The following is a 12,459-nucleotide window of genomic DNA, read 5'->3' on the forward strand; positions in this document are numbered from 1 at the left end:
GTCGCCTCCTCTGCCATGAAAGAGGGACTTGGTCAGGGAGAGGCTTCTTCCAAATGCGGGGCGAGAGGGGATGTTTCTCGCGGGGCTGGGGGTGTGTCTCACCCTGGAGCCCTGGAGGCGGCGGCAGGCGGAGGCGCATGGCACGAATATAAGAGGTGAAGCACTGTGTGATCACGGTGCCCCAGGGCAGTTTCAAACGTCAATACACGTCAAGGAGAAAGGCTACAATGTACAAAGAAACACCCTCTGAACGGGGAAGGGTTAACATTTCTATTTGTTGCTGTGAATTCTGAAGAATACATTTTCAATGTATTCCTATAAAATCTGCAGACAAGAGTTTGCTTCTTCGTCTTTGTCTATTTTATTTTTTGTCTTTTCTAGGGCTGTACCCATGGCACATGGGGGAGGTCCCAGGCTAGGGGTCTAATTGGAGCTGTAGCCGCCGGCCTACACCACAACCACATAAGTCAAGCTGCATCTGTGACTTATACCACAGCTCCCTGCAACGCCGGATCCTTCACCCACCGAGTGAGGTCAGGGATCGAACCCGCAACCTCATGGTTCCTTGTCGGATTCGTCAACCACTGTGCCACGATGGGAACTCTCTTTCTTTTTAAAGGGTGGGAAGCTTCCTACGGGTGCCTCTCCCCGGTTTGCTTATGTCATGTGGAAAACTGGAGTGAGAAGCACGTTGGAACCGTCTCGGGAGATGAGGTTTTCATTGCCATTTTACAGATGAAGCAACTGAGGTTCAAAGGACAACAGGGCAAAAGGCCTGTGGTCGGTCAGAGGAGGCGAACAGACCTGGGCTCTGTGCGGGGCTGCCCCGCCCTGCTCCTTGGGGTCCTATCCTGTCCCCTGGAGCTGCCTCTGGGTCCAGCCTTGGCCTGCAGCCGCGGGGACTCTCCTGGCACCAGAGGAAAAGTCAGGCCTAGGCTCAGAGGCTTCCATGCGTGGCTACGAGGGAGCTGTGACCTCCAGGCGGGGCGGGAGAACTGGGGATGGGGGCGTCCGCCCCCACCAAGGGATGGGGCACGTACCCCAGCTCATTTCAGGCAGTCAGAGTGGGGCTGGGGGACCTGCCTGCACCTGCACCCTGGGGACCATCCTACCTGCCGCTCCGGGAACCGAGGACACTCCTTCCAAGCCCTTTGCTGCTCCCCCAGACCTGGTGAGGCTGGACAGTGTGCACGTGGCTACTGACCTCTTCCAATCACAGAAGGAAAGCCCGGCATTTCACGAAACCCGTCTGTGAAACCACGTTGGAGAGGGCTGGTAAAAGGGGCCCGTTTGGGTCTGGCTGGAGCACAAATCGGGTTCCTCCTACAGCTCCCCCAAAGGCAAGAGGTGGGCAGCCGCGGCTCAGAGCAAAGGCGAGACCCGGATGCCAGCTAGAAGGGTTTGGAGGCATCCTGGAGCCTGGGCCTCTGGTTCCCTAGCCCCCTCCTCCCACCCCCGCCTCCCAGCAAGTGCAGGGACCCCGCGGAGCAGCCCAGCAGGGGGGGCCCCTTTCCAGTTTTCCCATCACACACACACCCTGCGCAAGACCAGCTGCTGAGCCAAGGTGAAGAAAACATCTCTTTGACCCGAAAAAGGTGTTTTCTCCTGAAATGCCGCTGCCGTCACTGAGAAGACTGCAAAGTCCATAAAAAAAAGTACTCACGGATATGTGAAAACAACAATTACACAGACTGACGTCTCTTTTTTTAAGATCATTTATTTCAGTTTCCACCTTCTGACGATACGAGGTGCGATAGACAGACGTTTTTTTTTCTTCACAGGAAAACAGCTTGGCTCTTAGCCCTGTTCTGAGGTCTTCACCCCTGAAACATTCACCATCTGAAAATAGTTGGTAGCACATCACCTCGCGGGACACACAATTGCATAACCGTACACCAAACACACCCGCACCCCTGACCCCAGCTTCTGGGCCGCCGAGTGGCCTGTGGGTGCAGCAGCAGGGAGTTCAGGTCCCAGATCAACGGGCGGGAGAGAAACGGAGAACGCACGTGGGAGACCCCTCGGAAGCCCCAAGTTCCAGGAAGCCGTCCCATGTGGACCCGTCTGAAGCGCGGTGCCTGCTGCTTGAGTTTCCAGCATTTCCTGCTGTTCAAATGGTTGGTCCGTTCTTCGTGGGAAAGGCAGCCCCCAGCACAGGCCCAGATCAGGGCCCTGGGCGGGGATGGAGCCCCCGTGTGCACCCCTTTCATTTTCACAACCGCACCATCCAGGACCAGGGAGGGGAACAGGCGCAGCCCAGGGCGAGGGCTGACGCAGGTCCGAGGGGCTTCACCAGCAGGAACCCTGCGCCCAGCTCAGCGCCCTTCTCCCCACCCAGAGCAGCTCAGGAGGGCGTCGGGCGACAGTGCCCTGGTCCGACCCTACAGGTGAAGCCAGGAGCTGGGGTGGCCCCCACCTGCACGGAGGTCCTGCAGGAGGTGACAGTTTCCCCGCTCCTCCCTGGAATCCTGGGGACACAGCCAGCGGAGGGCCCCCTCCCAAGCCCTCTGCTCATCTCAAGCTCAGACAGATGGCCGACTTGGGGACACAGGCCAGCGCCAGGCCACCCAGGGGCACAGCCGGCCAGCCACACGAGGCGCTTGCTCCCCTCTTCAGGGACAGCATCCCCAGGAGAGCCCGTGGCCGAGGCTGGTGCCCCTGGGTGAGAACGCTTCACCCCTCTGCCACCCAGAGAACTTATGCAGGCCTAGTCCCAGCCCCACGGTGATGAGGAGGTACTGGGAGTGGGGCCTGGCTCCGACCCAGGTGTGAACACCACACACCAGCCGGTTAGGGGCACTTCTCGCCAATGCAAGTCTCCGTGCTGGTGGAGCTCAGCTGAAAGCTTTTTTAAGAGAAACTCGCTCTCAAGAATCATGGAAAAGGAGTAAGTGATTCACAGGAAGACGGGGTGAGAGGGCCGCATCGCGGGAGCAGTGGCTCAAGGGCACTGATAGGCGGGGGGCGGGGAGCGAGCAGAATCCGGGGGCTGGGGAGCTGTGGGCCCCCACCTGGCCGCCCTCCCGCCTTCTCCCCCCTGCCCCTGGCTTGCCGAGCCCCCCACTGTTTCAGCAAATGGCAAAGGATGGGCCCTCTGGCTGCCCAGCTGTCTCAAGTGGGCGTAATTTGGCAACAAAGCTGCTCTAACTACACAGAACCTCCCTAAGCAAAAAGCCAGCCCATCAGGGAGCCGTCAAGCCCAGCCAGGTCTGGCTTGCAGCTGTGGCCCTGACTTCTGGGGACGGTCACCCGGGTTCAACAAGCCCCTAACAAACCCCTTTGTAGTGTGAATGCTGTGTTTCTCACATCAGGGGGCTGGGCCACCAGGCACGCTGGGTGACAAATTAACCCACACACAAGAGCCCACGGGAAAGGCTGCCGCCTTCTCTCTGCAGCCATGAACCCAGCGTCTACCGGGCAGGGAGAGGCGAGCACGGGCTCCACGGGCTCCAGCCCCGAGTGAGGAGGAGCGCGGTCAGAGGGCACGTCCGATGCCCGGGCTCAGCCTTTGTCCTGAACCCAGCGGGGGCTTGCCCGGGACCCTGCCCACCCCGGCTTCCGTCTGGCCACAAAACTCGGGCCCTGGACCCCCTTCCTAGCCCTCCTCTCGGGTAACTTAGGAGCTCCCAGACCTGCTTTTTTTTTTTTTTTTTTTTTTTTTTTTTTGGCAATGGGAAAATCACGGTCTATTCTCCACCGTACACACAATTCCTAACAGCAGAGCTGGGGTCTCCCGCCTTTGGTTGAACATCTGAATGGGCCATGGCCCCTTCATGTCTATCGATATCGCTAGAACCGTACAAAGGCTGAAGACCCACAAAGCCACGTCGCAACACCATCCCGGTTCCAAGGCAGCGTGCTTTTCACGTGGGGGAACTGCCCGCTGTGGGCTCGCTCAGCTCTGAGCCCAAAGGGCCGCCGCAGCAGGAAGCCCAAAATGCCACTGCTAACAGAGCCATCGATGCTCCCGGGCCGGGACGCCGAGCCTGCTGGGCTGGAGACGCTCCTCCTGGACGTGACCCGAGGCTTCCAGCCCTGCATCCGGCGGTCTTGAAAGGGCCACCAGCACCCTGTACCCTGTGCATATGGCGGAGAGACACCTGGCACGCGGGGGCCTGAGAGCGCCCCGGGTCGTCCGCTGCGGCTGGAGGGAGGATGGTGTCACCGAGGAGGCCTCAGCGAAGCAGGATGCCGGCTTCTCCAGGGGCGCTGCGTCTCCTCCAGGTACGCTGGCCAGACGCCGCGAGGTGGAACGCTCGGCCACAGGCGGTGCCGGGAGGAGACGGCGGAGCAGCTGTGAACCACCTCGACGGCGGTCACTCGGCAGCATCCCCTCGGGGCAGCGGGGGTACCTCTGGGGTCAGACTCATTCCACTCTTAGGAGCGGGATGGAGGTGGACAGGGCCAGGGAAAGCGCCACTGGCTTCGACTCTCAATGCCATTTCAGGAGGCCAATGTGGAAAAAGAGTCCCAAGACCACGCTGAAGTTACCGTGCGTGCAGAAGGCCAAAGAAGGCAAAGCTGTGTTTCCTTCCAGGGCCCCGCGCCCTCCCGCCCACCCCGGGGAGAAGGCGGCCCCGCTCCCCAGCACCCCATGGAAGGACCCAGAACTCCTCCTTCAGAAATCGGGCCGGATCAAACTTCCATACACAAATCTTATATATGCAAGGGAAGTCTTTGGGGCACCTTAGAATGAAGTCTTAATGCATATTCCAACTAACCTCTAAGAAATGACCACAGAAGCTGAGGACAGCTGGGGCCAGCCCTGCGAGGGCCCTGGGCGCAGTGCTCGCGGGGCATGGCCCTGACTGGGGGGAGGGAGCACGGCACCCCAGGGGTCATGCCCCAATGTCTCAGGAGGGGCCACACTGTCTGCAGGAGGCAGTGGAGGGGCCTGCCCCGCACACGCGTGAACTGGACGTTAGGTCTCTAAAATGCACTTGGTAGAGACACGTGTGATCGCGGGGCCCGACCCGGGGTGGGCACGCGGCAGCCTGCGTGACCCTGCCTTGCCCAGGACAGGCAAACCAGTGACACGGCTGCGCTGTGTTTAACGGCCAGAGAGGGTGACCATGCACACACACGCACACACAGCAACGAAGCCCCAGCCCACGCTCCTAGTGGAACAGTTCACACCGGCACACCAGGGTCCTGCCGTGCTTCCTGTCGCCTCTCTCATGATCGCCAAGATGTACAGTCCACAGCACAATCAACACACAGCCTTCTCTGGAACGTTCCAGGGAGGCGGCCCCGGGAGGACCACCTGGGAGCCCTGGCTGGAGGGCGGGCTATCAGGTGTGTGTGTCACATGTCTGCCAGCCGGAGGAGGAGAGGGAACCCAGGACCCAGGGCCAGGGCCGGAAGGACAGCGCCCAGGGGCCTATTTCAAGGTCAGCGAGTGGCAGGAGGGAGTGGGGGCACCAGGCTGACTGCAGCCTTCACACGGGGACAGCCAGCATGCTGTGCGCTCTGGTCAGGCTGCAGGGCCTGGGTGGGTACAAACCCAGGGGAAAAGCCCGGTTCCCGGGGTGGGTGGGGGGACTGCAGGGTCGGCGGGAAAGGGTCGCAGGGCTGGGGCCGCGCTCCCCAAGGCAGCCGAGGCTCCCAGCACCCGCGGACCGGCCCGCCCAGTGGCTGCCAGGGGCGGCGCTGCCAGGCCACCTGCCACAGCGACGCAGCCGCCTCTGTCTCACGTGAGATGAGGAGCAGGGCTGCTCGTGTTTAGAAAGGGCAGCTGTCTTGAGGCCACTGAAAAAACGTCTCTTCTGTGCTTCCTGCGGGACAGACAGCCCCAGGCGGGAGCAAGCGGACAGCTGACCAGGGACGCCCCACATTCTGACTCGGCCCCGGACCGGGGACCAGGCCTTCTGCCACCAGGAGCATGTCCTGGCCCAGGGCCTCCCTCCCGACGGCAGGGGGATCTCTCTCCTCCTCGAGCTTCCTCTGCAGGCCCTGCCGCATGGAGAGGGGGCTGGGAAAGAGCCCACTGGCCATGGGCCGACCCTCAGAGGCCCGCTGCCCTGAGCGGCTGCCACGGGACAGGAGCCCTGGCTGCAAGGGTGACCCCGTCCTGCCTGCAGGGAGGGCTCCAGATGGTCCCCAGGACCGCCTGTGTCACTGGCGCGTGCTGGGTCACAGCCGCCCTCGCCCAGCTTCCCCCGTGCGCCCCACCCTGGCCTGCGTGAGGCTACGACGGACACAGGGCCCATCCTGGACCCGGCGGCCCTCTTCCACTTCTCAGTCCCGCGTCACAGGCCTGACCCTCGGGGGTGGTACAGTCACCTCAGTTTAGCTGCAGAGTCCCTGGGACACTTTGGCACGTGGGTGGGGCGCAGACGCAGGCTGAGGGGCGGCGGGGAGGACAAGCGGCCAGGTGCTTTAACCGCTAGTTCTAGGGTGGCGTGGAGCGGCTGTGGGGGCTGCCGATGTCATGCAGGGTGGGGTGACAGCCAGCCGCGGGCCCGGGCAGGCCTCCTAGGGGGCCTCGGGCCACCTCCCACGCCCTACTCAACGGCCATCTGCTCGATGTGGTCGCTCAGCAGCTTGTACTGCTCTGCAAGACAAAACGACGTTGTCTCGTGTAAGAGACGGTGACACAGACAGGGCTCCTCCTCCTCCCGGGCAGGACGAAGCAGGACCTCCCGGGAACGGTGAGTGTGGCCTGCAGAAGGCGTGCCCTTGGCCACAAGCACACTGCCTGACGGGCACCGTCTCCTGGAAGCGGGCTCCTTGGGACCACGACGCAGCTCCTCATAGGATGTGGCAGCGGGCAGCCCCCAGGCCCGGAGCCGGCTGTGGGCACATGGACCATATCAAGGGGGCTGGGCGTGGGTCCCAGAGACCACTCAGGGGCCACAGGGGAGGGAGGACAGCGTTCTCGCCCTCAGCTGGGGGGCAGGGCTGAGGACAGCACTTTGAGACGGTCCAGGGGCACCTCCCGAGGTCGCCTGTCCGCAGCCCGTTGTAACTCAGCGCAGAGTTTTGTTTTTCAACACGGGTCTATCCAAATACGTGTCTAAGTGGAAGGATTTTTAGGGGACCGAGACTATTTGTAACAGGTGAGAAGACACACAAAGGCCAGCTGTGGATTAGGGCAGCTGACATCAGCAACGCACCCCCTTCTGTTACACAAGCCAGAGGTTCTAGAACAACCTCAAGACACCCCCGCCCCCCGCCCCAAACCCCGGACGGCCCACGGTGGTGTGCTTCAAGAAACAAGGGCCATTTAGAAGCAAAAGCAACTTACGGCCAGAGTGACCCATGTTCAAGGTCAGAGTCTGAGCCCCACGTTCCGTCTTGACCTGGGCCCTGGCAGGCTCCTCTCTACCCCCCGCAACCCCCTGCCAGGGCAAATCCCACCTCCAGACATGGGTTTTGACATGGAAGGAATATGTCCGGCCGAGGCAGCCAGGAACATTCCAGGTCACATTTCGAATTAAAGCAGGGACAATCCCCTGAGGGGTGGGAATTCCAGCCCGCGGCCCCCACGCCCCAGGCTCACCCTCGTCCAGGTTGCCGATCACCGCCTGCTTCTTCAGAAAGTCATTGCACAGCTTCTTGTTCAGGCCGAACGCCAGCATGTTGTGCGTGAACGTGCTGCGGGGGCACAGCGGGAGCTGGCACCCTTCCCGCCTCCGGGAAAGGGAGCCGGGAGTTGGCAGGAAGGAGGCAACACCAAGCCCCTCGTCAGCCAGCCGGCAACGCTCAGGGTCAACCCGCGGGCCGCCCGGGGCGGCGTCAGGGTGGATGGATCAGGAACCCGAGTGGGGCAGCGGGAGGTGATGACGAGCTTCTGAGCGGCTCCAGAAGCCACCGCGGGAGGGACCCTGAGTCTCCCAAGGCGGCGCTCCCCTAGCCCAGCCCCCAGGTAGGAGCATCTCGTCCGGGGCCCCCTCCTCGCTGAGCCTGCGCGTCAGGAGCAGCCCCCCCACCCCCTGGCCCGCTCTCATGCCCTGGGCACTGGGTGTGGGGAGTGGGGCCTCCGTCCGGTCCCGAGGGCGGGCCGGGCCCTGCTCTCACCCCAGCTGCCCGAAGGTGATGTTTTCGTCGAACCGCAGGCTGTCGTCCCGCTCCTCCTGGGTCATGTGGCACCACCGCTCCCTGCAAGCACAGGAGGGGCGGCGGGGGCTTCAGAGCGCGGCCCCTCGGGCGCCCCACCCCTGCTCTGACCTCCAGGGGTGGCCTCTCTGACACACAGGGCACAGCCCCGCGGAGGAGCCGCTGGCTCTGCCTCTAGGAATCGCGCCCGAGGGCTGCTCCTCCGCCCGAGGGCTCGAGACACAAACTCATGACAGCACCCCGGCGCAGACGCAGAGACCCAGGACCCAGAGAGGGTGTGTGCGCAGCGGTCGCCCAGAACCTTCTCCAGGAGACGAGAAGGCCGCCCCCCACCCTTCTCCAGGGTTCAGGGCCGCAAGCCAGCCCACATGTGACGGGGTGGGGAGGGAACTGCCCAAAGGACAGGGCCCCGCCCCGCGTCAGCAAGGAGGGGGCGACAAGAAGCCAGGAGTGGGCCCTGGGACCCGCACAGTCTCCACACCCAGGCCCTCAGGCGGGGTCCGCCCGGCCTCGGGGCCAGAAGCGCTCTGATCATACGCTGCCTGCCGGCCAGGCCAGCCTGGCTTGGCCACTGTCCCTCTCCTCCTGGGCTTCCTCCCAGCCGATGCTCACCTCACGCGGCCCTTGGGAGGGCGTGGAAGGCCCGTGGCGGTTACCCGGGGTCCGCAGCAGAGGGGGACACAGAGGCTCTGAGGAGCGCTGGGCTGGGCAACCCGACAGGGAGGGACCACGGCCCGCTCAGCGCCAGGGCTGCGGGCTCTCTGCGCAGGATCACGGGTCAGGGGTCCCGTGGGAAGGGGGTTCTTGGGAGCCGCACGAGCTCTGCATCCCTGCATGGAGCTGAGGCCACCCGATCCCTCCTTAAGGCAGAGTGTCCTTGTCCCAAGGGCCCTGGGGACCGATGGCCCCTCCACTCTCCGCCCCCGCAGCCTGGGGCACAAGAGTGAGCACACGCACACCTCCACCGTGAGGACAAGCCCGCTTTCCCGTCTCCCTCAAAAGACAGGCTGACCCGACAAGGCTGAGAGAAGGAAAGAGGGTGAAGAGGCACAGGGGGCGGGGGCGGGGTGATGGAGGAGCCGAAGGAAGAGGAACAGAACCAAGAACTTCGACTCCTCACTCCCGTCCACCCTCCGGGCCCAGGCAGGCCACCGCGGCTGGGCAGGAGCCACGGTCCCCAGGGCATGACAGAGGCGAGGGGCAGTGTCCCTCCCAGTCTCCTCAGGGCGACAACAGGACAATCATGAAGACCTGGACGGCACCTCCAGGTACTATGCTAATCTCATCCCACGGTCCTTCCTCCTTCCCCCAGTGTCACCCTTAGGGCGGTCCAGGCACATAAACCCACACACTTCTGCCAGGCTCGCTGTGTGCGGGTGTGCAGGCTGTGCACTGCACAACCCAGCCCACATGGAAAGGGTTCCCTTGTGGTTGTGCCGCACAGCAGCCCTGACCCAAGTGAGGAGGCGATTCCTTCTGCGGTGGCCAGGACTAGAATTGGGCCCTTTAATTTGACCTCTGAAGAATGGCACAAGGTCATGAATGATCAGGGGATGTCTACAATCCAATCCATTCCTTAAAACTGAGTTCAACACCGGTTGAGGTCTACGGAATTAAGTGGGCAGAAGGGGTATCTAAATGGCCACAGTGGGAATTTGGATGTGACCCCAGAACAGGAAGCCTCCTGAAATAGAGACATTTCTGCCTCTGACGATAGAGCAGATGCTGTCGGCAGGTCCGCCAAAGAGAAATCGGGCTGGAGGCACCAGCTTGCCCAGGGACCCAGAGCCAAGGCCTCAGCCCCCCCCCCCCATCTCGCTGCAACACTCGCTCTCCTTCTGGGAGAGGCCTGGGGTGCATGTGGGTGTCCCGGGGGGACAGGCCTGGACATGCACGTCCAGACAACGGCTCTGGGTGAGGTCGCCTGTGCAGCCAGAGGCTCGCTTCTCCTTGGGGCTGAGCAGTGCGGCCCTCAGCACGCCGGGATGCTCCAGCCCTCTCAGGCCTCTGCCGGGGCGCTGGGAGGCCCTGCTGGCTCAGGGCTGGTTCATCACCCTCTACCGCCGGACGGATGGGAATTGGGGTTTTTCCACTAACAGAGGTCTCTGCTACACCTGAATGCTCCTTTGAAAGCCACGGAAAGCTGCATCAAAACCCAAGACTTTTCAAAAAACGGTAAGCACTAAAAACACATCGCTGATGAGAGGAAGTGTGCTCTGGGAAACTTCTACCCGGGAAAAAAAATCAGAAATCCTGTTTAGAATAGGCAGGCCTTTAACTCTAAAAATATCCTAGAGTGCAAACAATTAAAGCCAGACCCTACCGTGGCTGCTTCTGCAGGAGGCAGCCTGTTCTAGACATTTCTCTTCTGGGGACCCCCCCGCCTCCCGTGCACACACACAGGCCCCAGGTCACAGGGTGGCTGGAAGGAGGGGGCAGCTCAAACCTGTCAGAGTGGCCGAGGGTCTGCCAGAACCCACACGCCTCCAAGCGTGGCCTCAGGGACAGGCCCTCAGGCCAACCCTCAGCTGCCTGGAGGCATCAGTGAGCAGCAAGTGAAGCTGCGGGAGTGGTTCTGGGGTCTGCTTGGGGCCGCTGGAGCAGCCAGTGGAGCGGAGGCTGGACCTCACTGCCCTCCTCTCGGGGGTCCCCTGCCGTCCCCAGGCTTCCCGGCGCGGGGCCCGCGGGCAGTGAGTCGCCCTCGCGTCTGGGCGCCCCCCACCGCCCCCGGTGGCCCCGGAAGGCCCCGCCCTGTCCGTGGACAGTCAAGTGGACACACACCTCTTTTCCTCCTCCTCTCCAGCATCCCCTCTGGAGCGGCAGCAGAAACAGGTAAACAGAGGAACACGTCAAAGTCAAGAAAAACAGATGGAAAGGGAACAAGCGCGGGAAGGGGGTCATCGGGGCCGAGACGGAGCTGGACACGGGTTCCAGGGCTGCGGGCCTGGGAGTCTGAGGGCAAAGCAACGCGCGAAGCCCTCGTCTACAGCCCTGCCCCGAGTCTGGTCTCCCGGCAGACTGGAGAAGTCTCTCTCTCGAATCCTCGGGAACGTTCCAGCCTCTCCTTCTATGTGCTGCCCCTTCCTCCCCGGAGGTGCAGCCGCAGCGGGCTTCGAATCCTCGGGAACGTTCCAGCCTCTCCTTCTATGTGCTGCCCCTTCCTCCCCGGAGGCGCAGCCGCAGCGGGCTGTCAAGGGGCACGAGGCGGACCCTCTCGCCCCCCAAAAGAAAGACCTCACTTGAGATCCCCAAGTGCTAGTGGAGCCAAGCTTTCAACCACAGGCCTCTGCCCTCCCCCGCCAGGAGGAAGGTTAAGGGGGCCACCCTGTCAGAGACGGGGGGGTTCGTGGCATTGACGGGAAGAGACTCCAAGACATCAGAGCCCCGTGACTGGGGGGTGGGGGGGACAGTAAAGTGACCCGGGCCTGGGAGGCTGCTGTGGCCGGGGACCTCAGCTCGGGCAGCCAGAGAGAGAGCCGAGCACCTGCCCCGCACCCCGTGGAACACTTTACAAGAGGGGTCTTTGCGGTGGCGGGGCTGCCCTGGGCGAGCTGAAGGTCTGTTCAGGTGCAGCCCGGGGCACTGAGGGCCAGGTCACAACTTTCCCAGGCGGGCGCCCTGCCCCCGGAGTGCCCACTGTGGGCCCGGCTGGAGGAAGTCAGGTTTCGCGCAGAGGCAGAGGGGGTCCAAGGGGGGCCTGAGGGTTTCGCCCAGTGGGAGGTGGCATTCTTCAGAAGGATCAGGCCAGCTCATGCCGGAGCCCCGGGCAGGAAGCACGCATGCAAGCTGAGCCCCCCACCCCCCGAAGCTGCGTGCCCAGGGCCCCCAGGCAGCTTGCGGGGTGCGGGGCCGGGCGGGGGTGAGGGAGAGACACTGCCCCCTCACAGCCTCAGTCCTTGTGCTCTCCTTCAGAAACAGGCAAACAGAGCCTCCCCGGTGCTCCTCCCGAGGCAGGGCGGGCGCAGGCCCGGACGTGGCTCCTACCTGGTGGTGGGGGACCGCTTTCTCCTCTCGCAGTGGACAGCGTCGAAGAAGGCCGCGTTCCAGAACCTCAGCGTGTGCCTGCAAGACAAAGGAGGCGGGACAGCCCGTCTCAGGCCACTGGAGGGATAAGCAAGCGGAGCCTCAGGGAGAAGAGAACGAGCACGTGCCTCGACCCTAACCGGAGCTGGCTCCCCGGGTGGCAGTGTCCTGAGGGCGTCTGCCCGGCTCCCGGGAGGGGAGCCCATGACCTGGGGGACAGGCAGGAGTGCAGGGGACGGCGGAGCCGGGGACGCCCTGGACTCAGCAGGTCAAAGGTGAAGCCGCCACCTGCAGGATGCGGGCCATGGCCGTTTCCCCTTCTCTGCCTCCCACCAAGGCTCCCAAGAGGAATCAGAGGCTTTGGGGAGAGCTGCTTTT

The 12,459-nt window shown here is 63.1% G+C and overlaps 1 protein-coding gene across 7 annotated transcripts in view; it reads right to left on the reverse strand.

The window, feature by feature from the left end:
- The window catches only part of KIAA0513 (KIAA0513 ortholog), a 61,502-nt gene continuing 50,742 nt past the window's right edge, over window positions 1,700-12,459 (reverse strand). For 5 of the 7 annotated variants that reach the window (XM_021093718.1, XM_021093719.1, XM_021093717.1 and 2 more), the window contains 5 exons: window positions 12,043-12,120; window positions 10,840-10,869; window positions 8,020-8,100; window positions 7,502-7,596; window positions 3,668-6,553 (listed from right to left, as the gene is read on the reverse strand). In XM_021093718.1, the coding sequence (XP_020949377.1) occupies window positions 6,504-6,553; window positions 7,502-7,596; window positions 8,020-8,100; window positions 10,840-10,869; window positions 12,043-12,120 (334 nt within the window). In that variant the 3' untranslated portion in view covers window positions 3,668-6,503. Of the gene's footprint in view, window positions 6,554-7,501; window positions 7,597-8,019; window positions 8,101-10,839; window positions 10,870-12,042; window positions 12,121-12,459 lie in introns of all 7 variants that reach the window. The other 2 variants (XM_005664311.3, XM_021093721.1) reach the window with 2 other exon arrangements.

The sequence above is a fragment of the Sus scrofa genome, chromosome 6 (assembly GCF_000003025.6).
Source record: "Sus scrofa isolate TJ Tabasco breed Duroc chromosome 6, Sscrofa11.1, whole genome shotgun sequence".
Classification (NCBI taxonomy): Eukaryota; Metazoa; Chordata; class Mammalia; order Artiodactyla; family Suidae; genus Sus; species Sus scrofa.